General features: G+C 42.4%; 1 protein-coding gene across 3 annotated transcripts; it reads right to left on the bottom strand.

Annotated features, from left to right (window-relative positions):
* Positions 1 to 151: 151 nt before the first annotated feature.
* ranbp2 (RAN binding protein 2) lies at positions 152 to 25287 on the bottom strand. Of its 3 annotated transcripts, XM_041951259.1 has the most exons (30): positions 25128 to 25287; positions 23857 to 23924; positions 23643 to 23754; positions 23397 to 23549; positions 23014 to 23244; positions 22712 to 22854; positions 21987 to 22182; positions 21266 to 21406; positions 20780 to 20939; positions 20067 to 20248; positions 19429 to 19628; positions 18480 to 18603; positions 17541 to 17702; positions 16790 to 16927; positions 16004 to 16135; positions 14723 to 14953; positions 14482 to 14565; positions 13865 to 14006; positions 13632 to 13726; positions 9033 to 13521; positions 8509 to 8586; positions 6989 to 7165; positions 6453 to 6539; positions 6014 to 6189; positions 5414 to 5681; positions 4540 to 4629; positions 4287 to 4441; positions 3875 to 4148; positions 3261 to 3616; positions 152 to 1304 (listed from the first exon to the last, which is right to left on the bottom strand). In XM_041951259.1, exons 1-30 carry the CDS (start codon positions 25197 to 25199, stop codon positions 999 to 1001), a joined length of 9222 nt encoding a protein of 3073 aa, XP_041807193.1. In that variant the 5' UTR covers positions 25200 to 25287; the 3' UTR covers positions 152 to 998. The 3 variants fall into 3 exon arrangements, with proteins under 3 accessions (XP_041807193.1, XP_041807190.1, XP_041807191.1); XM_041951256.1 differs by lacking the exon at positions 8509 to 8586; XM_041951257.1 differs by lacking the exons at positions 152 to 1304; positions 3261 to 3616; positions 3875 to 4148; ... (4 more) ...; positions 6453 to 6539; positions 6989 to 7165 and having other exon boundaries at positions 8105 to 8586.
* Positions 25288 to 25684: the final 397 nt, after the last annotated feature.

The raw sequence follows: 25684 nt of genomic DNA, 5'->3' as shown, positions 1-25684 counted from the left end.
GCAGGTTTGCCACTAGGTTTTGCAGTTTGCACTAATTGTTTTGAGAAATGCGCTAACTGTGGTGCAAATTTTAAGAGTGATGTGAGAAAAGCACCAAAGTGATTGAGAAAAACTGTAAAACGAAAAACCTTCAAACAACCATCCATTATTTGGAAAGCAACTTTATTTTTCCTTCAGTATATTATTTTGGTACAACGAGCACCATTTCAACTTGGTGATAATCTCAAACTATAGTGAACTGCCTTTGTAAAATCCAAACCAGATGTATCATCATCTAGCCACCCTCTGTCCACCGGGCAACACAGTGAGATGACTCAAAGTTATGTGGGCAAGTATTTAGTCCAATTATGTACACATTGTGGAATCCACTTACACAAAGAAAAATCATTGGGGGAGCCCTACAGTAAAAAGTACACAGAGGCAGCATTTGGAGAGAAGGCAGGGTCACGGTTATAAACCCGTAGGTGCATTCAAATAACAACCTCACATCTCAATTATAGTTAAGACTTCTTCAAAAAAAGGGGAAAAAAAATACCCGAGTGGAGCTTATGAAGAGGACCAGCACATTCAAATTGAGCACATGCAAGACAAAATAACACAAATAGACATTACAAAAAAAGTAGTCCATGTACAATTATACACACACAAAACCCCCCAAACGATGAGAATTTATTGACAGATGGTAAAGACGCAAGTGCAACCGAGTAAAAGTATACTATGTTTGCCTCCTCCCACACACTACACCATGTTTCGCATTTGTGACTCTGTTATGGGATAGCAAAATCAATTTCTAATTCCAGGCTACTGGGGCACGTTTCTGTGATGAAGGGTTTTGATCAGTAGTCCTGTGATCAGTGTTTAATTCTCAGATGCCTAATGACTGTGGATTCAGTTTTAGGCAGAGGGTGTGCACTGCACAGGGGACACATCATTATCCAACGTCTTCACACTTTATGACCTAAACCAAGCTGCAGATCTTGATCTTAACATTTAAAAAGCTAGAGCTGTCCACAGTCTGTGATGACAAGCTTCTTTGCGGGCGTGCCTCCCTTTGTGCCCAGCTCTCCCATCTGTTGCACCACATCCATGCCATCCTGAACCCAGCCGAAAGCTACGTGTTTGAAGTCCAGGTGTTCGGCTTTCTTCAGGGTGATGAAGAACTGCGAGTTGTTGGTGTCGCGCCCGCGATTGGCCATTGACAGGATTCCCGGGCCCGTGTGCCGAACATCAAAGTTCTCATCCTCAAACTTGCTGCCGTAGATGGACTTGCCTCCCGTGCCATCACTCTTGGTGATGTCACCACCCTAGAAGATCAATGGGAACCTGTTAGCAATGTTATTTGGAGAGCTGAAAATGAGAAACTACATTCTTCCCTATGTGAGATACAATAATGATTTGTCCATTGGGTAAAATTCTAAATATAATATTGTACTTTATTAGTTAAAAAATTACTTGTATTTACAACATTAAACAAACTATTGTTCTCTCTATGAACTCACAATGAAGAATGAATGAAGCAACTGCCCTGCTGTGCTTTTAGCTCTCAAGAGAGGCAGTGGAGATGCCGATGTCAATTCTAGGCTGCCTGAATTGCATCCGAATTCATTTGGATGAACTAAAACTTGATCTTGATCTTCACATGAACACATTACAAAATAAAGAATTATGCGCTTATTTCAGCTCATGAAAGTCACTTTTCATCAATGAAAGTGGCGTTGCATGCGGTCCACGCGTCCTGGAAGGCTTCAGTGGCCCGAACAAATAGGAGGAATTCCAGCCACATATTGTCTGATTATGGACACTATTTTCTAGGGATGCACGATAACTGTTTTTTAAATCCGATACCGATAACCGATAACTTTCAGCTCCTAAAGGCCGATACCGATAACAGATATACCTAACATCATGACATCAATACCACAAACAAAACCAAAAACAGCGGCGCACAGTGAGAGGCGGTTGCTACGCAACGTACATGTTTACTTTCAGAGCCGCTGCGCAATGAGAGATATGACAGAGGAGTAGGCTCATTTTAAATAAATAAAATGTTTTAATCACTATTTTATGTCACATTATTGAATGCTTTAGGCATGAGGAGGTATTCTTGATTTTTCCCAGTGACAAAGAGTTTTTCTGATTATGCCAACGTCACATGAACACAGCATTCACTGCAGGCCATCCGGGTCTCATAGTGGGAGCGAGGCACTGCCGTGCTGACAAAAACACATATGTTATCGGGGCTGTTCGTCATGATATCAGACATCGGAATGATGTCATAATTTCCTGTTATCGGCCCGATAACTATCGGCCCGATAACTATCGTGCACCCCTACTATTTTCCTATGTTTTTGCGTCTAAGTGATTGATGGAGACAACAACTTTTGAAGATTTTTCAGTATTGATAGAGAGTGCTGCAGCTGGCAGCCAGGAAATAACTGCAGTTTAATCCCTCTGGGTGTTTGCGCACCTTCAGTGTATGTCCACTAAAAGTGTTCGTCTTTGCCTCTGATATGCTATCCCATAAAACTCAACCAAACATTCTTGTCTTTTCACTGTTCAAACAATCATCACTAACTCTTGAAATAAACTCGTAATTCACCGAATCGGGAGAGAAGTGAGAGAGATGGCAGATATCAGAGAAGTGGGGGAAAAAAAAGCATTTGGAGATGAAATATTAAATATTTCGCATCTACATTTAAACAACTACATAGACTTAAATATGACAGATTTTGACAGATTTTCTCGGTGAAAAAACTAAATATAAAACAGTAATTACTGGACAATAGAAACTAGTTGTGTGACTCCTGTCTGTCATGCAGTGCTTCAGTGCAGCCGCCACAGCAGTGCTGCTTTTTTCGCTCATTTGCATATTCATTTTCACAATCGAATGTTTGGATTTTTTTTAACAATTCTAATATAAATTCAAATTTTGAATATTCACTGACATCCCTAGTCCAGTGTGATGGGTGCTTTAACCATCAGTGCTGTCAAGCACCACATAGGAGACGCAATCCAACTGAACCGATTAGGACACACACTTTTGATCCCTTTTATTGTGTGGAAATCCAAAGTTTTCACACCAAAGATGATGATGATGATGATGATGATCGCGTTAGATTCCAGTGTATGACATCTAATATTCGAAGCATTGGCCCAAACTAGCGAGTCACAGTCATTATCTAGAATAAAGCTTTGCAAGAGTTTCACATTTTAACTATGTGTATGAAACTGTAGTCAGCTAATCTTGATGATCTCCTCACCTGACACATGAAGGATGGGATGACCCTGTGGAAGATGGAGTCCCGAAGACCGAAGCCTTTCTCGCCGGTGCAGAGAGCCCTGAAGTTTTCCGCGGTCTTCGGGACAATATGCGAGAAAAGCTCTATGGTGATAGTGCCCAGTGTTTGGCCGTCGGCTGCCACTTCGAGGAACACCCGTGGGTTAGTGTCTCTGGAGTGCTCTTGAACTCTGGACATCTGTGGTGAGGAAGTACACGAGGCATTGCCATCATTTGGGCCAATGCGACTCTGACACTCGCAGAAAGTCTTCTTAAAGGATTCGGCTATCTCGGGGGTTTTGAACTTGGCCGCCAGCTGCTCCACTACGCCGTCTCCGTCTGGAAAAACAGAGGAAAGAGCAAGAGACCATCAGCAAGAGGACAGCAAAAAACTATCAATTCAAGTGCTAGCACAAAGTCATGTACTTCAGAATTACTGGCTGCTATTGTGTGCCTTTAAAAACCTTCTGTTGAATCCATAAGCCATCAAAACAGGCTTTTTGTGACATTAAGGTAAAACAATGCTAATTAGCATCAGACTGAAACTAAGAACAGTCGCATGCAGTAACTGACTTCACGTCAACACCATGTGGGTACCTGAGTAGTCAGTGGCGGTCCAGATCAGTGCGTTGGCTGAGGCATTCATGGGTTTGAGTTCCATCGTCTGTGAGATTGTGTGGTTGGCACAAACCCTCAGCACCTGCTCCCTTCTCATCAGGATTCGGTAGAAATGTTTGATTGGGTGGAAGAGAATCTTGATGTCACCGATGCCACGCTCCTTCCACTGGCCGAGGTCCCGGTCCCATCTGTACAGCTTGGCACGCTCCTTGAACAGGATTTCCTCATCCTCCTCTCCGGACTTTGTCTCCACCTGAGACACACAATTAAACAAGAATCAGGTGTGTTCCTGTACCCTCAATCAACAAACTTCACCTCACTTTAATATCTAAAAAGAAAATCAATGACAAACTCAAACCCAAAAATATTTGAGCTCAGCATATTAAGGTACCTCTGGTAGTGACACTATTGGCTCAAAGTGAATGTCCACATTATTAGGCGCTTCCTCTTCATCACTGCCCTCCTCATTGCCATTGTTTTTTGAAGCTGAGGTCACTGCTGACCCAAATACTGTCGCTCCAGCATTTGCCCAAACGAAGCTGGAGTCTTCATAAAAGAGAGAAACAACACATATGAGGTGAAATATGATTTAACTTCAAGTTGTCAGAAAGACATGCCACGAAAATGTCACTGCTGAAGCCAACCTTTAGATCCAAATGCAAATCCTTCTGTGTTTTTGGCCAAGTCAGCAAAAGAGAAGCCTCCCAATGTGTTGAAGCCAAAGCTGGAGGAGTCTGTGGAGAGAGGAACAAAGTTATTATTAAATACTCAAATGAACAGAGTTTTTTTTTTTAATTCTCATTTTTATGTGGGACTTGGGCACACGGTGGGTTGGACACAACAACATGAACATTGTAGAAAAAATCATCTATGGTAACAGCTCTGCAGTAAACCTAAGCTGATGCTAAAGATTAAACTCAGCCGTGCTTCCACTGCATGGAACAACTCAGCTCAACAAATGTGTGTTCAAGGGGGTATGTCATACGTAATTTGAGCTGAACAGAATTCAATCATACACAGGAGACATTTAAAGTAATATACATAAACTGATAAAGTGAAAAACCTTTGTCAAATGACACAAGCTGAATATTTGTCACTTCAAAAACGGAGGTTATATTTTGCAACACCTTTACCTCTCAAAAATTCATAAACTGTGGGAACGGCTGAATAATTGGCATCACTGTAATGTGCAGGCCTGAGCGGTTCAACGGTTACATACACTGTGCGGTTCTGACAACATGAGAAACTGTGTGTGTCCATCTTCTTCCCCAACTTCTCTGTGCTGCAAATTTGTCAGATTAATTTCATGTCATTCCAGGTCGCAGATCAGCGATTCCATGTTTGTAACCAAACAGGGGCAAAGATATGAGGAATTACTCTCATGAAGATGGTTGCAGAGGTTTGTTTATAAAGCTGGCAGGAACATAACTCCATCCCACTGCTGACCTACACTGAACAGGTGGACTGTCAAAGCTCAAAGGTATTAATCTGTAGCAGTGAACAGGAAGTGTTGTATACCTTGGCCAGCTGTTGTAGCAGTGGAAGCTGCAGCTGCAGGCCCAGTGTTAGACTCTGGCTCTGGGCTCTTCTTAGTTGACAGGTCAATGGGAGAGCTGCTGCTAGGAGCTTCACTCTCAGTCTCTGTTGGCTGGTCTGAGGTCTGCTGCTTCGGTGCCGATGTGCTGCCTACAGCTTCTATGCTGCTGGATGACAGGCTCGACATCGGCTCCTCTGAGGCTACAGCAGGGCTGCTGGAGGCCTTTTCATCTTGGTTTAACTGGGCGCCCTGAAATGATTTAGGAATTAAACTACAATAATACAGAAGTTCTCTTGTTTTAGCTTGAAATTAAAGTTAAAACAAATATATTCACTGATTTTGCCAAAAGAAACAAAATGAATGACATGATATGATAACGCACTCTGAAGTGTCCCAACAGCAGGAATAATGTTCTCATTTTGGGAAATTTAATGATGCTTACTTGCTTAGTTGTCCATAATTGGATGCAGCTAAGATGACCCGCATGAATACTGTGTAATGTATTGTCTGGAAATATTGTCTCATGAAACATTTATTATCTGTACAAATTCAGTGTCCTTTCTAGGTGTTGTGTCTGTTACCAGGTCTTGCTGTGCCTTGCGGACTTCTGTCTCAAAGTCTTCTGTCTTGTCGTGGTCCGGGTCGCTGTCTGTGGTGCTCAGGCCGCAGAAGAAGGTGGGTGGAAGCTGGAGACTTTTGGCCTTTTCCTCCTCCTCTGGCGTCGGCTTCTTCTCCCACACCACTTGGCAGTCTGGCTCTGAATGCAGTACACACAAGTTTAGTGTTAGAGGATAACAGGCAGGTGAGGTCAATCCAAATAGTTTTCACGGAATTGTGTTCGATATATTGCACATGAACAAGATATTATCTATCATAGGCCTAAAAATGTATGCGAAATTATCTGAGCCAACATGGTACTTGGTACAAATGTAATTGTTTAAAATGTGTGTGTGTGTGTGTGAGTGTGAGTGTGAGTGTGAGTGTGAGACAGAGAGAGAGAGAGAGATATGACAAACATACCATCACCACATGCTGCACCATGTTTCTCAGGAGGATCAGGGTAGAGCTTTCCATTCAAGGCTTTTACTGCTGACTCATAGTCCTCATCTGAAAATTCAAAACATATTCAACACACAGTTCCCTTATAATTTGTTTTTTTTTTCTTTCTTTCAAGAAAGATGTTGATTCCACAGTTCCCACTTCACTCCCACAGACCTTGGACAAAGACAGCTGTTTGTTTGTTTTGTCTCCTTCTGTGATGGAAGTATTCAGATTTCTAGCCCCGTTATGGAAAGCTTTACAGATAATAAACACATTTTATTGTCATGGTGAGAGACAAAAGTAACAAAAACTCCATATGCAAATGGGTACAAGAGAATATAATCTTGACCTTGCTTTATGACAGTGTCTACTTAATCATATATTAAAATTTCAGGATCGTTATGTGTTATTGCACATAAAACAATCATGCAGCTGGCAGTGAAGCAAAAATAAAAATAAGTTATTCTAGAAGAAAAGACACTTTCATGCTCTTGTTTCTTATCTTTTGGTCTCACCATCAGTTTGATCGTCGCTGGTGTAGCCTGGTTCGTTCTGGTAGCAGAAGAAGGTGAGAGGCAGAAGGAGTTTCCTGGCTAACACTGCCTGTTCAGGTGTGGGTTCCCTGACGTACACAACCTCCACGTCCGAGTCCTCATCCAAATATGCGTTGCCTTCTTCTGCCTGAGGTGGCCCTATAACAGACACGATGGAAGAATAATATAGTCAGGCTGGGAAGGAACTGCTTTAAAGAAAAGCAGAAATTAAGCTCCTTTATTCTTCCTTTAGAAACACAAGTGTTAGTTCCACACACACAAACAAGTCATGCACAGCAATAATGAATATCATGCATTCAATTTACAAATGTGAGATGTGTTGTATTAAGAGAATATTTTTGTATATATCTCTCTTGCGTTTTTCATTTCATTTGACAGACTCCACCACTTACTGTGGCACACATGATACTGCAGCATTAAATAACAAATACCTGAGCTTCACTCTAATTAGCCATTGCTGAGGTGCACATCACAGGCAGATGCCAGACTGGACAGGGAATTGCATTTCATGCTGTTGCTACACATCCTGCACTAAAAATGGCATGTGTGACGTTTGCACAGTGCATTCCTCTCTGAGGGAACGCGCTCTGTGGAATTTGCTCAGCTCACCTTTCAAAAGACATTAACTTTTACTGATCTGATCTGTCTCCTGTTGCTATACAAAACTCTAGTTTGATTCTGTCTCATGATGAGTGAAATGCTACTGTAACTGGCTTTAAGCATCCAGACACTAGTGAATGTGCAATTTTTTTATGAATATATATAGCAAAACCTTGAAACCCCTATAAAGCGTGAACACAGCATGAGAGCTTCTGATTCTCCTTCAGTCCAGATTCGAGATGTCAAGGACATTTGCTCTTTGGTAGGCAGGAGAAATACTGTTTGGACAAAATTAACTTCATTTTTACAAGAACAAAAATGAAACAACTATTTACGACAGTTTCTAGTAAAAAATACACGCTACATACATTTAAACATCAGAACTGTGGATGATTATATCAAAATGAGAATTTCATAGTGACATAATTATATGAAAAGACAATAAATGATAAGATTGAATTACCACTCAGCTATATCCAAAGGGCTCCTGGTTTACTGAAGGACACCTACTCGAGAAACTCAGACTAGCTAAATCTACTTTATCATTACAATGACATTAAAGATATTTTATGGCATTTTTACTCAATTATTTAACTGCATTACGCACCATTTCCCCCATGAATCAGATATAGAAAATGGATCATATTTTGTGCAGTTTTGCACAACTTTTACCTCCTGTGTGAGACACTTAAATCATGAGACAAAGGAGCCTCTGAAGTATCATTGGTACAATAAAAACTGCATCTCCACACACTGGACATGCAACACATTAGCGTCAATGGTTTTTCCACTCCGTGCATCCAGGTTATTTCTTTCTAGTAGTAGGGGCCAGCCAGATGACAGCTGAGAAGTGTTAACACACACAGCAGTGATTAGAGTACCTGGGGGCTCAAATTGGGTGGTTGATGTGCTGGTCCAAAAAGCCATTGGGTTATCTTTGAAAAGCCTAAAATCCAGCCCTAAAGGATGATGGGTTGTTGGGCGAAGAGAAACTAATTGTGAGGCTGGTATCATAATCAGAAAACAAGGCTAAAAGTCTTGAAAGGAAAATGAAATACTGACTGTGTACTGAATTGTGTTCAAGCAAGCTCTGAGGGTATGCATGTGTATATTGTATTCAGTGTTACTAAAAGTACAGAATGTCGTAATATAATGAAATATTTAAAAAAATTATATCAAGTGGCTACATGGGAAGGTGATAGGAAATCAGTGATTTTAAGACAAATTTTGCCCTAGAAATTTTTGAGAAGAGTCTTGGCAAGGTCAACTATGTAGATGATGGAGCAATGAGATGCAGATGAAACAAGACAATGGAGTAAAACTCAAATGAACAAAACAGTTGTGATACTCATTCAAAAACAGAAAATCAGACAAATATTGCACTTATTTTAAGATAGCTCTTTACCTTTCTCAGGGATTTTGAATGCAGGTACCGCATGTGAAGCCTTGGCAGGACGTCCAGAATCTTTGGCTTTCAAACTGGATGCAGCTTCTTCAGACTCAGAGTGAGATTTGGGAGAGCCAAAAAACCTCTGAAGGCTATCAGTGCCAAAGACAAACTTTGGGGGTGACACCACTGTCTTTGAGGGGTTGACTGGACTCGGAGACCCAGCTGCACATGGCTTACTGTCGGTGGAAAGCTCTGTACGTTCCTTTGTGGTCTCTTCCAGAACAGCGATGGCTGCTTTCCCACATACAGTTGTAATGGTCTGTGCAGCTCCTGTGGGCACACTGTCTTGAGGTGTGGTGACCCTGGATGTCACTGGAGTCATGAGTTCCTTTTTTTCTTGTGCACCCTTGGCCTCTTCAAAGACCTGTTTGAATGTGTTTGCAGTGTCCTGCAGCTTGAATCTCACAGCCAGCTGCTCGATATTACTCTCTCCGACTTCAGCGAAGTCCAAGGCGCTCCAGACCCAGGCCTTCTCTGCGCCTTTCATAGGTTCCAGCTTCATGGCTGATGTGATCCAGTGGTTGGCACAGATCTTAAGTACCTGGTCTCTCCTCATTATCAACCTCACTCGTTTGGTCTCATAATTCTGCAAGATTTTGAGGTCTCCAATACCCCTTTCCTTCCACTGACCCAGTTCCTTATCATAGCGATACAGCTTGGCCCTGTGACTGAAGACCACCTGTTCATTCTCCTCTCCTGTAGAAATCTCAACCAGGTCAGGCAAGGGGACAACAGGTTCAAAGTACTGGCCATCCCTTTCATCATCCTGGGTTACATCCTGCTCATCATCAGTACCCACTGAGGCTCTGCTCTGATTAAGCTTAGCAGGAGACTTGGAGGGGCTGATGCCAGGTTGGAAGCTGAAGCTGAATCCACCAGTCGATTCTCCAAAGCGGAAAAGGTTCTTTCTCAGAGGGCTGCTGGCGATGGGAGAGGCATAGACTGATGAGTCAGCTGTATCATCTAAAGCCTCTTCTCTTAAGTCGTAGTTATCCCACTCCAAGGTGGGGCCGGTGGTTTCGCCGTGGGGCTTGATTACAAGGCTTGAAACATTGCTGGATGTTGTAATGTCTCCCTGGCTGTCCTCATCTTTGATCTTTGTTTTCTCATCTGTCAAAAAGGATTTCAGGTCTTTCAAACCAGACTTCATTTCCTCTGCTTTCTGAATGAGGTGTGCTGTTCTGCCTGAGTCAACAAGCTTGTGGGGGGTTTGTAGGGGGATATCCAAGAGAAGTCTTTGACACTCTTCAAACTTCTCCTTAAACTCCTCAGCTAGCTCTGGGCTTTTGAACTTAGCAGCCAACTGTTCAAGTTTAGCATCTCCATCAGAGAAGTCATTGGCCATCCAAATCCATGCTTTGTCTGAGCCTGCCAGGGGCTTTAGATTCATGGTGGTGGTGATCCAGTGGTTGGCACACACCTTCAGAACTTGCTCTCTTCTCATTAGCACCCTTAGCCTGCCATTAGTGTTGTTCTTCAGGAATTTAAGGATTCCTACACCACGCTCTTTCCATTGACTGGTGTTGGAGTCAAATCTGAACAGTTTGACACGCTGAGAATAAAGAACCTGTTCATCCTCCTCCCCTGTCACCAGATCCACTTTATCAGGCATCTGGACCACTGGTTCAAACTGGATATCATCATTCTCCTCTGTTTTATACATACCGTCATCCTCCAGCTCATTTGTGGCATCCGTCTTGGTGGGGGTTGCCTGTAATGACGAGAACACCTGCTGACCGGCTCCAGAGAAACCTTTGAAGTTGGGATCTTGCTGGCCAAACTGGAAATCTCCTCCAGAGGACTTTGCCAAATCTGCAAAGCTGAATGTATTGGCTTTACCGGCAATTACTGGATTTTGTTCTTCCTCTGTTTGGTCCACTGAGGGTGCAGACACATTTTCTTGCTCCTTGTGTTTGTCAGCTATGCTTTTCAGAAAACTGGAGGCTGACCCTGATGGAGGTGTTTGACTATCAGTTGAGGGGGTTTCTTTTGCAGGGTCCTGAATGCCAAACTTGAAGCCACCGGCTGGAATGGGCATTGAGAAAGAGAAGGCTGAAGAACTTGTGGTATTAGAGCCAGACTGAGGAGCTGCAAACTTAAAAGAAGAAGCTGAGCTTGTATCTTTGCTTTGACCAAACTGAAAAGTGCTGCCAGTTTCAAAGGGCATTGTAAATCCAGTTCCAGCAGGCTGGTTTGATGAACTCTTTGTGTCAAAGGTAAAGCTGAACATGGAGGCTGAGGCAGCAGTGCTGGTTGTGCTTTTAGCATTTGGATTTGGTGTCTGACAGGCCAAACACTTATTGGTAGAGCCCTCGTTTCTCACTAGACAAGTGTCACAATCCCATTCTCCATCCTTCTTGGCAAACATGGCTTCTAAAGAGGGAGTCTCATGTGGGGCATGACAGGAAACACATTCAACAGCTGATGCATCATTTCTGACCAGGCAGGCGTTGCAGTCCCACATACCTCCGTTTTTTACAAAATCAGCCCCAAATCCTGACACTGGAGGCAGATTCGATGCTACTGGAGCCCCCGCTGTTGATTTAGCTGCAGGGTTGGGGGTTTTACAGGCAACACATTTGTCAACAGAGGCTTCATTTCTTACTTGGCATAAATCACAGTCCCACTGCCCGGGCTTTTTGCTAAACTGGGCAGCAAACCCAGAGTTAACAGCAGACATAGAGGCCTGTGCTGCAGTTGCATCTACAGCTGGTGCCGTTTGTGCTGTAGCAGGTGTTTTAGGTGAGGCTTTCAGGGCTTTACAAGAAACACAGCTGTCTGCAGAAGCCTCATTTCTTGCAGAACATGTGTCACAGTCCCACTGCCCTGGCTTCTTGCCAAACTTATCCCCAAAGCCAGAGCCAAACGCACTGGTGACTGTGTCAGCAGGTTTTGAGGTGCTGGTGCCAAATGTAAAAGAGGAGGGTATTGAAGCTCCAAAAGCACCAAATCCAGTAAATGTAGAGCCAGAAGTACTGGGTTTTGATGAATCAGTCCCAAATTTGAAAGTAAAGGGACTGGCTTTGGTTTCACCAGCACCCTGAATGTCTGGTTTGGATGAAGAATTAGGATTGCCACTTTGACAAGCAACACATCGCATATCTGTGGGTTTATTTCTTACACAGCACACAGTGCAGTCCCATTCCCCTTCTTTCAGTGCAAACTGGGCTGCCAGTGATCCAGAAACTTTTAGGGTTTCCTCCTTCCTTTCCTGTTGATCCTGCTCCTCTGGGGATTTGAGCACAGTTTTCTGGGCTTCCTCAAACTTAGCTTTGAAAAGTGATGCCTCATCTACGGTTTTGAAACGGATGGCCAGTTGTTCGGGTTTAGGCTCTTCATCCGCATAATCAATGGCATTCCAGACCCAGGATTTGTCGGAGCCAGCATTTGGTTTTAGTAGCATATCAGCAGTGATGTAGTGGTTTGCACAAATCTTAAGGACCTGTTCCCTTCTCATTAAGAGGCGGACCTTCCCTTTAGTACTGTGTTTTAGGATTTTAACATTGCCAATTCCCCGCTCCTTCCACTCTTTTGTCTCTGTGTCAAATCGATACAGCTTTGCCCTGTTGCAAAACATTTCCTCCTCCTCTTCTTCACCTGTTTTCACATCTACTTTATCAGGAAGGGGTACAATGGGTTCAAAGTGAGGACCATCCTCATCCTCGTCAACATGAGTGCTGTCATTGTCGCTCTCTGCAGCTCTTTCCTCTTCTGCAGCAGACTTAGCAACCCCAAACACTGGCTTGGTAACATCCCCAAATTTAAATGGCTGCTCTACCTTTCCAAACAGACCTCCAGTGCTTTTGCTGTGTGTGGAATCAACAAAGGAGAAGCCACTAACATTTTTATTGCCAAAGGTGAAGATGCCTGTTTGACTGGGGGGTTGCTCCTGGGTCGCAGGCTTCTCTGGAACAGCATCTGTTTTAGTGGGAATGTCTGAAGTAAGAAGACCAAGTAGACTTTCACTGTGCTTGGCCTGGGAAGCAGAAAAAGTGAAGTCTCCATCGTTGGATTTAAAGTTGGAGTTGAATTTAAAAGCAGCTGATGGAGTTGACTGGGCAACTGCTGCTGCTCCAAAACTAGGCACTTTGGGTACTTCAGCTGGTGCCTGCTGGCTGAAGGAGAGCTTCCCAAAGTCCATAGGCTTACCCTCGATGCCTTTTGGTGGCTGAACGGGGACTACAGATGGCTTGGTAAAGTAACCAGGCTCAGGCAGGGGAGGGTTAGTCGTTTGTTGGGTTACACTCTGGCCATAATATTCCTCACTGTAAGGGGAAAGAAGGCTTGTGGCTGGTGATTCAAAACGAAGAGGGCCACCAAAGACCTGCTCTTGAGGAGGGTAAATGCAAGCTGGGGCTGTCTGCAATGGTGGTGTATGGGTGGGCTGCTGGTAGGCATACATATGCTGCTGAGGTGGCATACGATTCATACCATACACTGGGCCCTTTGTAAAGAGAGAAAGAGAAAGTGGGAGAAAGAGAGACAGAATCATGTCATTCAATATACTCTGAACAAGTTTATTTCTATGAACTAGTTTCAAACAGTGATAATTACCTTGGTGGGGGTCACATTTGCTGCTGTGCGCAGTAGATACTGAGAATTATAAGATGGAGACTGGTTGTAGTACACAGAGGGGCCCGTGGTGGCAACTTCAAAACAGACAGAAATATATACATATTTTGTTACTCTTATACACTATTTCTGTCCAATACTTGTAGACCTATTTTCCCCACCAAAATATGGAACCATAAATTGAGAAATGCTTTGGTTCTATGTAGTGGACTGACCTGTTAGAGGAGCCCCATGGTAGGACTGGACTGGGGTAAAAGGCTCTTGTAGGCCCTCAGCCCCATAGCTCTCCCCATACATTTTGTGATGAGGGGAACCTGCGTTCCCTGAAGAGTTGTGTCTCAGATCATGGACCTCGTTCTGGAAAGCACAAGGAGCTTAATGCCAGGTAACGCAATTCGACATCCATATTAAATATGCAGATTATCAACATAATTTACTTAATAATGAACATTATAAACTGTCAAATTATCTGTATGTTTGTTTACCTCAGCTGCAGGAAGAACCAGGCCTTCACTTGAATTTCCCCAGACGGGGATTAATAAAGTGTTATTTATCTTGAACGGGCTATTATTAGAAACAGACCCTTAGTTGGAATTTCTGCTGTTTTCTTTATAAACTTAATTATATTTGAGTAAATCTGATCTGCTCCCATTGCAATGCTGAAAACTCAAAGTTGATGAACTCAGCATTATGCACCGATCTGTTTCAATTACCACTCGACTGCATTGAGTTCTTCTTTTAAACTTTAACACTGTTCTCACCCACTAATTTATTCCTTCAAAGTGAAACTTATGTAAGGGGGCGGGGGGGGGGTTAAATGTCTCATCCTGACCTTGAGGGCTTCAACTTGCTGACAAAGCATCTGAAGGAGACTTTTCTGGTCCTCCACCCAGTGAGGTGGTGTCTTGGGAGAAATCTGACCGACAGGGGAAAGAAATTGCGAAAAGTCATTGATTTGCGTTGTGATTGGTTTATAACGCAACTCTGTGATAAATACAAGTAAACCCTTAATATAGATGACATGAAGAAATCTCATATGGTCTTCTGTATCAAAACCAATAACCTGAACCTACCATGTGTCTTTTTGAAGGAGAGACGATGCTTTTGTTAGGAGAGGGAGTGGAAAACTTGATGTGGGCTATGGTGGCAGATGTGTCTGTGGGATGAGCAGGGCTGGAGTGGGCTGGTCCTCTTCGACCCTGCTCCTCCTTCTCCTCTTCTTCATCCATGGCCTCCCCAGTCTCCCCCAGCTGCTGGTTCACATCATTCAGAAGGTCCACAACTTCCTCCATGGAAACAGGCAGCTGGGACACAAATGTAATAAATGGTTACTGAGCTGCAGAGTTGCACACATTCGCCAACTTATTCTAAAAACAATGTCTCACCTTTTTATTCTAATGTTTTTCCAAAAGGCAGCTGGACTTGTTTGAGGATCTAGAAGATGTTTCGCCTGTCATTCAAAAGGCTTCTTCAGTTCTAACTGAGTGGTGGGAAGTCTCAGGTATTTATCCTCTTGCAGGGTTGTGCTGTCTTAAGGCCACCCCTTCGGGTTAGTGATGGTCTTTCTAGTTTGGCTTGAATGGCTTCTTTCACTCCTTGACTTCCCTGGCCAGTATATGTACATTATTGTCCTCAAAACAGTGTTCCTTGTCCTTCAGATGTAGATGGAGTGCTGAGTGCTGAGTCTTGACTAGAGGTGCAGGCTCTCCTGTGTTGTAACATGCGTTTGTGGAGTGGTTGTTTTATTTCCACAATGTATAAGTCTGTGCACACCTTGCTGCATTGCACTGCATACACCATATTGCTCTGTTTGTGCCTGGGTGTTTTGTCCTTCGAGTGGACCAGTTTCTGCCTCAGGGTGTTCCTGGTGCAGACAATGTCATGACATGTCAAACTGGAAAGACCATCACTGAACTGATGGGGTGGCTGAAGACACCACTTACAATGCTGTACTCAGACAGCTCAACAGCCATTCACACCAAGATCCAGGTGAGCCTGATGACTCACATGATGGCAGGGCAGAAAAACCCCACCCCCTTCACGCCAGGACCCACCTATTGTATAGTCTATTGACCCATTAACATCCTGGCCCATGTGACCTTAATGACTCAGATATTAGCCAGACGGGTCCGCGACCCTGATACCTGAGACACCAGTCAGTTAGAACCAAAGAAGCTTTTAGATGAGAGGCAAACTGTCTTCTAGAACCTCAAACAAGTCCAGTTGCCTTTAAGAAAAACCTTAGAAGTACAATGACCTGGATGAGAATCTCCACAGACACAATGTGTCACAAGTTTTGCTTTTAATACATCTGAAGGTTCAGTGTCCCTGGAGCTGCAAGAAATGGATCTTACCTTCTCAATGTCATCTGCATTAGCATTATAGATCTTTGACAAGTAAGTCCTGAACTTTCTCAGAAAAGTGATGCATCTGTCTTGGGTCTCCTCAACCCCATTGCTGGCCTCCTCAGATAACCGTTGGTAGATCTGCCAGGGAAACACAGAACATCATAGAAAACAAATAGCAAAACTATTTACACATGTCAGAATCAATAGCATGCACATTAGGGGTTTATCAATCACATATCCAATATTTGCTGGCTGATCGGGGTGAATGTTGTTTGATCAAAATTCTCTCTATTTTTTTTTTTACAGAGATGTCCCAGACAGCATCTCAGAGGATGTCTGTACCATGGCAGCAAACACTGTATGATGCAGTGAAAAAAACAAGCAGCACCATAATGTCACACAGAACAGAGGTGACTTTTTTAGGTGCAGACAATGAATACCTTCGAATTTGCACCTTCTTTTGGTAGTGTTCCATTACTTAACTTATAAGGCTTCCAAGTCCTTTGGCAAATGCATGTTTATTAGGCTTAAACTTCCACAATGCTCATTACATACTCTGAACAAGATATACATTAATAATTATTGATACTATTCCTGCTTTATAAGAAACTGTTTTACAATTAGCTGTCATGAATGGGAGTAGGGAGTAAACTGGTTCTTGAATCTGTAAACAAAAATCATGTTTAGTGCACATCTATCAAAACCTGTGATAAAAATACACAACTATTTCTAACTCAGATGGTCTAAGAAAAACTCTATTCCAGTTATGTTCCGTAGAAGTGAATGGCTTACCTGTGCCAAATGCCAGATGGATGACATGTTATTGATGGTTTCCAAGGTAGCGATGGCCTCCTCTGTCTTGCCTTCAATGTCAAGTAGAGCTGCATATGCTATCTTGGCTTCCTCTTCATAACCCCTAACAGAAGACATCTGAAAAGGAATACAGACATTCAGAAATACAATATGTCAGTCAACATGATACAGCTGGGATCTGTCATCTGGCAAATTCTTCACAATAAACACTTACTAGTGTCATCTGTGCATATATTTGCTGTGTTTGCCCATTGGGACTCAAAACCTAAACCGTGACATCTACCATAGTCTACCATTTGACCAACAGGACCAATTATGATCTGTAAGATGTCAAAAACCAGTAAACCAAACACCATAGTACTTAAAACTTTACTCTACACTAATATAAGCCACAAGGTGTAAACAGTGTAACATAAAGCACATTATTCAAGCATTGTTTTAATTTATTTAATTTATTTGTTGTTTTTATTCTTCTTTGTTAAGCGCCTTGTGCTCCTTTTGGATGTTGGAAGGCGCTACAGAAATAAAGTTTGATTGATTGATTGATTCATATTCATCAAAACATATAAGGCCAATGTAAAACTAGCCTATAAGAGCTAAGTTTAAAGATGCTTATTTGCAGACAGCGCCTTCTTTAGACTTTAGACTACACCACCTCAGGACATCCACCCATCATCACTGACATCCAAAATTTCATATAATAAAAGCAAACCATGACACTAGTATTAACCTGAATATCTTTGGAGGGAAAGTGTATGAAGAGCGGGTCAAGCGGCTCTGGTATACTGCGTCTGTTTTTGATCCTTTCCAACAGTGGAAGTACAGCTTTCCAGTAGTGGACACTGCGGCCAATGTACTCCTTCTGGTCGTAGTAAGAGTTCACTCCATCACCCTGAGTTATTAAACATACAAAGACAGCTAAACATCAAATTCAGCTTAATGCAGGACAGACAACATTAACAATGTTAAGACAAACACTTCATGCACTTTGACAGAAGAAGTTTCCTCCAGTTGTTTTGAAACCTTGATCCTAAAGTAAGTGACAGAAAGGAGCAGGTGGGAAGGCACGTGTGTCTGTGCAGGATCTGGCAAGGTGTAGAGGTATGTAGGTGTTGTTTTTCTGGTCGTGCTGCATGTCTGTGTATGCACGGCTGCCACCCACAACTAATTTGGTTCCCTTTCTAATGTTTTAAATGAAGGAAGTTGGTCATATTGATATATTCATATTCACATACATCTGCTCATTCCTACACCTTGTTGTCTTTTGCCATTATGCTATGACAGTACTATGATGCTTGAATCCTGATGCACATTGCCCAATAATCTAGGATAAAGAAAGCATTGTGCAGCGTCACTGACACTGCACAAAGTTTCAAAGCAAAAACTTGTGTACTGTAACTTCATGCTTGAGTTGTCAAGTACAATTTTAGTTAGTAAGTAATTACTTAGTGTGCAGTGTTTTGAGTGAATCAGAGTTTGGAATATTGTAAAAATAGAGTACAAAAACTACATCAGAATAAGAAATCTCGTGCAGCAGAATTTGCTTGGCAAGCAACCCCACCGGAGGTCTAGACCCCAAGACCGAAAACACTTCCTTTCTTTTGTCTAGCTGACCACTTACTGAACTTGTGGTAACAGTGCATGTCTGTATGTGTGGGTGGTTGTGTACCGTCTGGCTGAGACACTGAGCCCAGTGGATGGCCAGCGCTGGTTGAAGGCCATTTTTCTCTCCAGCCCTCAGAGTGCTCAGTCCATGCTGCACAATCATCCGCAGTTTGGCTGACATACCAGGACTACAAGAAGAAATACAGGAAGGAGACGTTCAACAAATACACTGAATACTAGTAAAAGAGTAAAAGACATTAAATATTTACACCAAGCTGTCACTACAAGGCTCTGTTTGGGCTTTTTCGTGTCACTGCCGCAGATGGGCAGGCAACCAACGCCTCTTGTGAAAATAAATAAATAAATAAATAAATAAATTTCATGGTTGTGCCCACACCTGCACTGTCTTGATATTGTTACAAATAGGTTCAATGTTTAATCCTGTTATCAACACATTAGGAAACTGTAGGAGAGTTAATGCTCGCTTTCTCTGAGATTTCAAAATGATAAATTAGCGGCATATTTACAGGAGGCTTGAGTCCCATAATGCTTCCTTTGTTTTGTCTAGCTGGTCACTTGCTGAGCTTGTAGAAATAGTGTATGTCTGTGTGTGTGTTCCACAAATTAACTTACTGGCGCCCACACCATTTAATACTTTGTATGACTGCTAATGTTCACACTGTGAACCACTCATACTCTTCATTGACACCGACAGCCAGAATACAATATTGTTCTATATGTGCATAATGTCTGTTGTCTCAATAGGTGATTATCTGTTAATGAGAAAGGAATAGCAGAAATCACCACCCGAGCCTCATCCACCATTTGATCTACCTTGAAAAAATTTGAAGTGTTGTATTTTGAGATATCCTGCTAACAGCCAAACAAGAACAACAATCAACAAAGGTAATCATATCCATTATGTCAGAGGTCGACAAAATGAACAGGCTGATATAATCATTTTAACAGCTTTTGTATACGGTATGTTTTGTTTTAAGGGTAGATTTACTCACGCTGCTTGTTTGTGAATGAGGCTGTAGATGGCCTCCCACCACTCCCTCTGTCTATCAGTGGTCAAGAGCCGAAGGAGAGGAAGAGGGAGGCAACGAGGTTCATAGAGCTGCTGTTGTTGCTGCTGGTTCACGCCGCTGCTGATCTTTGCCGTTTCCTGAAGTTGACAGTGGCTACAGAACACCACACCATATAAAAACACCTGGATGGAGTAAACCAGACAAGAGTCAAACATTTTGACATTTTTGAAGTCATGCAAAATTTCAAGAACTATACAAGAACTGAGTAGCAAAAGTACTATATATTTACATGCACGGCTGGCCTATCGAACAGTTTCAGGGGCATGTTTAACCATTTATTTATTAGCATTACCACACAGGTTCTAACTAATATGTGTTTTACCAATTGTTTACTGCACATTAAATGTTATCTACATTATACACTGCTGCCATAAATATATTTTCCTGTTATTTCGCACCTTCAAATGCATCTTTAAATCTTCTTTCATAAATTTTAAAAAACACTCTTGGGATGTGTTGACCATTGGAGATTAAGTGAAAAATCATCTGTAAGACTCTCCTGCAGAGCTTCATTTTGTGTTATGTGGACCCATCAACTGAGCCCACATGATTCTACCTACCTCCAGATCCAGCAAGCAGATGGACTCTGGTGCGTTGGTGTCCAGCTTGGAAGTTTCCAGAGTAAGCCTTGGAAAGAGCTGCTGTAACCAGTCCCGCATGGCTGGTCTTTGGCCCAGAAGGGTCCACTGTAGCCCCAGCCAGCTTAGATGTTGCAAGTCACCACGATGCAGCAGGATAGAGCCTATGGAGGAGGCAACAAAGTTATTATAATGTAGTCGCACTTAAAATGTCAAAACAGTTGTTTGTACACAGAAAAATAGCATTTTCTACATTCTTTACAAATATTATTCTCTCCAGAATAAACAGCACTGCCCTGCATTTTTAGACATTAGCGTCTGTAAACCACAACACCTTTAACACAGACTTGATGGGCTTTAACTACAGGCCAATGAATTGGTTCCCAAGTGTCAATTTGAAAAGACCACTGTGACTTCGAGCCTAATTTAATGTAAAGAAAGTGTTCTTCAAGGACTCAATTTTAACTTGTAAATGATCTATATCATAGAATTAATCAAAGGTTACATTTGATTGCCAGTGAAACAATAATTTATACAAAGGGACCTTATCAAAACAAACAAATCCAAATCTAACTGCAAATGTAACTACTCAAATAAAATTGGACTTGAATTGAAAACAAAAAAACAAACAAAAAATCTAAACTGAAGCAACCTTAAGGCTACTTCAGTACTCGGGCAGATCATTAGTTTTGTACCAGCATCCCACTTGGCCAGTTGAGAGAGCTCTGGAGCTGTGGTGTTAACGGAACGAATGTTATCATTGGCAATGAAGGATGATCCAGTGGATCCCTGTGGTCCAAACAGGAGTTCAAAGAGAGAGTCCTGACCACTACGGTTGCCAAATGCCTCCACCACCTACACACAGAAGACATAAAACGATTATGTCGGTTTTTAAATACATAAATTAAACATCAGTTTGCCAGTGCTGTCTATGTCTGATACTGCATGACTAATAAAAGTGTAAGACTGTGAAAACAAAGGAATAGTGCATTTGTCAGGGTTGTGACACAGTGATAAGATGTTTGCATCTACAGTATAAAATCTCCACAAGTGATAGTTTACAAAATAAAACAAAAGCAATCAATTTATTACATTGCCCTCCAGCGACATAAAACATATTTCATTCCAGGTTAAAAAGGCTACAGCCTCTAACTAAACAGAGTCAGAACACATGAACACACCTCTCTGATCAGGGTAGAAGAATCAGTGCTCAGATTTAGCAACATGTGGCCGGCCTGGCTCTGTCGGTCATTGGCCAACAGCTCCAGAAGCTGTGGAGCCGACTGGTCTCTTTTGGTCACTTTAGCCTTTGGTCTGGGGACCTGATGGAAAAAAAAAACAAAACAAAATGTATTCAAAAGCTGTCTATATTCTAATGTTCGCTGCCATGGCACCCGAATACCATAAAACCAAAATTTTTTTAAAGGATAAATACTGCATTACTTGTCCTGTAAGGCAGTTGTCAAGACTTTTAAAGTAAAGAATTCAGCTTTTATTAGCATCTCCAGGCCACAGCATTGCTAGGTGGCCAGTTCCTAAGTGTAAATTCATAGCAATGCAAAAGGTGAAGGGAAGTCAAGCACTAATTTTGGTAAATAATAGATAGCCTCACTCAAGGAAAAGTAAAACACCTTCTAGCTTGTTATGTTTGTACTATTAGCGACCTGGTTCAGGTTAGGGTGACTCGCCATTTTCTGCATTGGTCAGTGTGTAGGTTGCTAGCTAGATTTTTAAAACTGTAACATGCAGATAGCGGGAGGGCTTGCCATGTACCCATGGTCTACAACTGGTGAGTCAGACTAGCATTCAACAGAGATTCTGGTGTTTGGGGATTTGCTAATGGCTCTGGTCATAAGCTAGCCTCGTTCCTGCCATGCAATTGGCTGGTTGGTGTGTTAGTACCTGGTATGCAAGCAAGTAGCACAGTGCAGCCAGGTCAATGACGGCCCTCCAGGTCTGTTGGCGATCCTGAGCCAGTTTCAACAGCAGTGTGGCAGCATGCAAGTAGAGGTGGCCTCTCATCTCCACAAACACGTCACAAAGATCGTCTGCATGGCGGCCAGCAACCCCACTCAGTGTCTGCATAGCTTCATCAAACCTACAAAGAGACACACATACACAGTTTAATACACAGCACAGTTCCCCACAGTGAAGATGGTTAAGTGGAATAAATGGAAACAAATGGTCACCTGGAAGGTTGGAAAAACAAACCTGAAAAATCTAAAACACCATGTTGATCCTTGTAGAATCAACTACACCACTTTGAAAGCCTCGCTGCTTTATGCTATAGTCAATAGAACAGTTCTTTTAAGGTATGTTCTGTGATCAAGATGACCAAAGGCTCACCGAGGCACCACATTCAAAACCTTCCCTCTGTTTCAGAAATGAAATACATGACTGTTGTACGTCTTCTGTGAGCGCAATTACTTACTTATAACAGAACTGTGACCAGAATGCTAGGATGTAAGATAACAAAAATTCATAAAGAAGCTAAGGCCTGGGGGAAATTACTACCAAATCCAGACATGAACATGGAAAAAAGGACTTTAGGATTAAACTTGATTCCATGGATACAGCTTGTTTGTAGGATATGTATACAAAAACCGTAGGATGTTGATATGACCTACCCTCTGAGGGCATCGAGGCTGGGCTGCATATTGCTTTCCGACAGTGTGATTCTCAGCAGGCTGCAGTGGGCCAATAGCAGTTCCCTCTGGAGACGCCGACACATCTTCTCATTACTGGAGATGCTGGGCTGAGCTAGATACTCCTGCAACAAAGTTCATTAATTTTCTTTAGCATTATCTTGAAATTAAATCAGTTAGATATAAAACTATGAAATACAACAGAACACCACAGAAGCTTTCAAAAATGCATACTCGTCCAACCCTGTCAAATATACCATGCACAACTGCTCGTCCATGCTGACCTGCAATGTGTGCAACACCACTGTGTACCAATCCAGACTGTGGCTCAGCACGCCCCTTTTCTCAGCAGCCAGGCAATGCTTCACAGCTTCATCCAGGCGTCCGTCCTGACAGAACAGCTGAACCAACTTCACGTTCACATGAGCGTCAGCTGGCCTCGCTGCCAGCTCGGCCTGGAGGAGGTCAAACAACCGGTTCCAACCCTGCTGACCCTGACGACTCAACAAACGCTCCTGCATAAAGCAGCACAGATAAACCAAAAAGAGTCAGTGTGGCATCCTTTTCCTCTTTTAATCAATATGTACCTTCCTCCCCTACTTAACAGTTCACTGATGGAGTGCATAATGGAGATCTTACTGGAGATTCCAAAGTCACGAAGCCTCACCTTCAGGTTGAAAACTGCAGGGTTTCCTGGCAGCAGCTTGGCAGCTTTCTCCACCCAAAACTCTGCTCTGCTGTCACATTCCTCCTTACTGACCAGTAACTCAGCCACCTTCAGCACCAGGTCCCTCTGGGCTGGGTTCAAGTCCACTGACCGCTACATTCACACAAAGAAGTGCAGACATAGAAGTGTCAGTGTTTACAAAAGCCTTTGTTTTGCACTTTATTCGCGGAAACATATTCTTCCTACCTTGTAACATCCTACTGCCTTGTTGATTTCTCCCTCTCTCTCGTAGAGCTGTCCAAGGAATTTGTGTGCTTTGGGATCTCTCTCCTGGACTTTGAGATACTCTGACACATGCCTAGGAAGAGCATGAAAAATGCAAGATTGCTGTTAATATAATGGAGACCTCTTAAGAAGCAAAAACACACTTGGCCATCAATGGGGAAGTTTGAGTGCTTACCTTTTTGCAAGTTCATATTCCTTTGCTTCAAAGTATAATTTAGCAAATAAAAACCCTTTGACTGGCTTCTGTGGAAAGGAAACATTGAAGATGAAAATGAGTGAGCCAACAATGTTATGAACAAATTTTATATTTTTTGTTATGTTACTTCAAAGCTGGCACAAGAGAATTAAACATGATGTCTTATTGGGACACAAATGCCCACTCAATCCTGATATGGTAAAAGTGAACAACACGTGAGCCAACATGGTTGTAAGACTGTCTCCACTCTTTGCTGCTGGCCTTCCGTGCACACCTGACTCCAGCTAGTATTGCTACCTGGTTACTTGTTCCATCGTGGCGCTACAAATTTAAGTACCGGTAAGTTGCCCTCACATCTAATAAAAAAGCATCTCAATTTTAAACAGAATGTAATCATTAACAGGTGGTAAATGTTTGTCTTCGAGTAATTTTATTGGTAAACAATATAGGTATTTATTGTATTGGTAGAATCTCGCGTTGTCACCTGAACTTCTGCATCTTTGCTATCTTTACATCAGGGACCACAATGGAAATACTGATACTGAAATACTGTGTTTGGGACTTCATTTTATGACTCTTTACATTTTTGTAGTGTAGTGGCCTCATTCTCATAACGTCAAATAAACAAAACTACATATCTATGAAGTTATTGTTGCTCTTCTAGCTTCTTCGTAACGTGGACGTTTCAGAAAGCGTTTATTGCAACTTTAACGTTAAGTCAGTGGTGCAATGTTACCACTCCACTAACTTCTGTTTACAGATTATTTAGTCGGCAATTAACGTTAAGATAATCAGCAGAGGATTTCTGAGCAAGGTTTGACGTTCAGCTACTAAGTTATATATGATTTAAAGACACGTATTCCGGCTAAAGAGTGCATAAAACTAGTAGTAACCATAGCGAGAAGTAATCAGCGAAGCTGAATGATAGCTAACTAGCACGGCTAATTAGCTAGCGCTGCTATAACAACTCCATGCCGCGCATTTTCTAAGCAGGGGAGGACACGAAGCGTCATCATGCGCCAACGCTAGCTAACCGGTAGCTAGCATTGACGCTATCAGTCAGGGATGGTTAACCACAAAAAACAAGCAGACTGATTGAACGTCAGTTTAAGTTAATAAAAACTAGAACTAGTGCTAACCCGATCCCGGTATTCAGGTTGTCTCCTGGCACCGGCTTGGCTGACACGTTTGTCTGACATGATGGCAGCAGCACGCTAATATCAACGCTAGCCACCGCCGGTTCAACTTACCTCTTTAAGTGAGGGAGAGGAACTCTGTACTGAGGAAACGTAACGGTCCACTTCAGCCTTACTCCGCCGCATGGCGTCCAAAAACAAATACTTTTACAACGCCTGACAATAGTGCGTAAAATACCAAGAGTTCACAAAAAATATCGGTTCGACTGTCACTCCGTAACGTTAACTCCCCATTGCGCAGTCTCATAACCGACAAATGGAAGAACGTCACGTGATCCGCGTTCGCTCTTGAATCTGGCTTCTTAACCAATGAAAATAGAGTATTCAGTTTGACGCACACTGACGCAGATTATTTTGAAGGATTGGTGGACTGGCTGGGGAGAACCCTCTGGACCCCTGACTCTTTGTAACGGTGTAACGGTATAACAGTCTGCAATGCTACTGATATAATTATTCCATACAACACTGATCAAACTAAGCCCATTTGGTTAAATTGAATGAATTAATGCATGGGTATTTAGTGACAATAAAAGAGAAAGATGGAAATCCAGTAATCGTTACAATGTTAAAGGTTTATATTGTCTTCGTCAGGTAATTTCCTCATCAGTGTG

This window comes from Chelmon rostratus, chromosome 13 (genome assembly GCF_017976325.1).
Source record: "Chelmon rostratus isolate fCheRos1 chromosome 13, fCheRos1.pri, whole genome shotgun sequence".
In the NCBI taxonomy this organism is placed as follows: Eukaryota; Metazoa; Chordata; class Actinopteri; order Chaetodontiformes; family Chaetodontidae; genus Chelmon; species Chelmon rostratus.
Note: the sequence above shows the minus strand (reverse complement) of the source record. Positions and strands in the feature narration are given on the sequence as shown.

What these genes read in the sequence shown, in the direction of transcription:
- ranbp2 (XM_041951259.1), bottom strand. Translation starts at nt 25,199, where the DNA reads ATGCGGCGGAGTAAGGCTGAAGTGGACCGTTACGTTTCCTCAGTACAG. An exon ending in CCTCTCCCTCACTTAAAGAG is followed by an intron (nt 23,925 to 25,127) that starts GTAAGTTGAACC and finishes TCCTTTCCACAG; the next exon opens with AAGCCAGTCAAAGGGTTTTT. An exon ending in CTCCTTCAAAAAGACACATG is followed by an intron (nt 14,566 to 14,722) that starts GTAGGTTCAGGT and finishes CCTGTCGGTCAG; the next exon opens with ATTTCTCCCAAGACACCACC.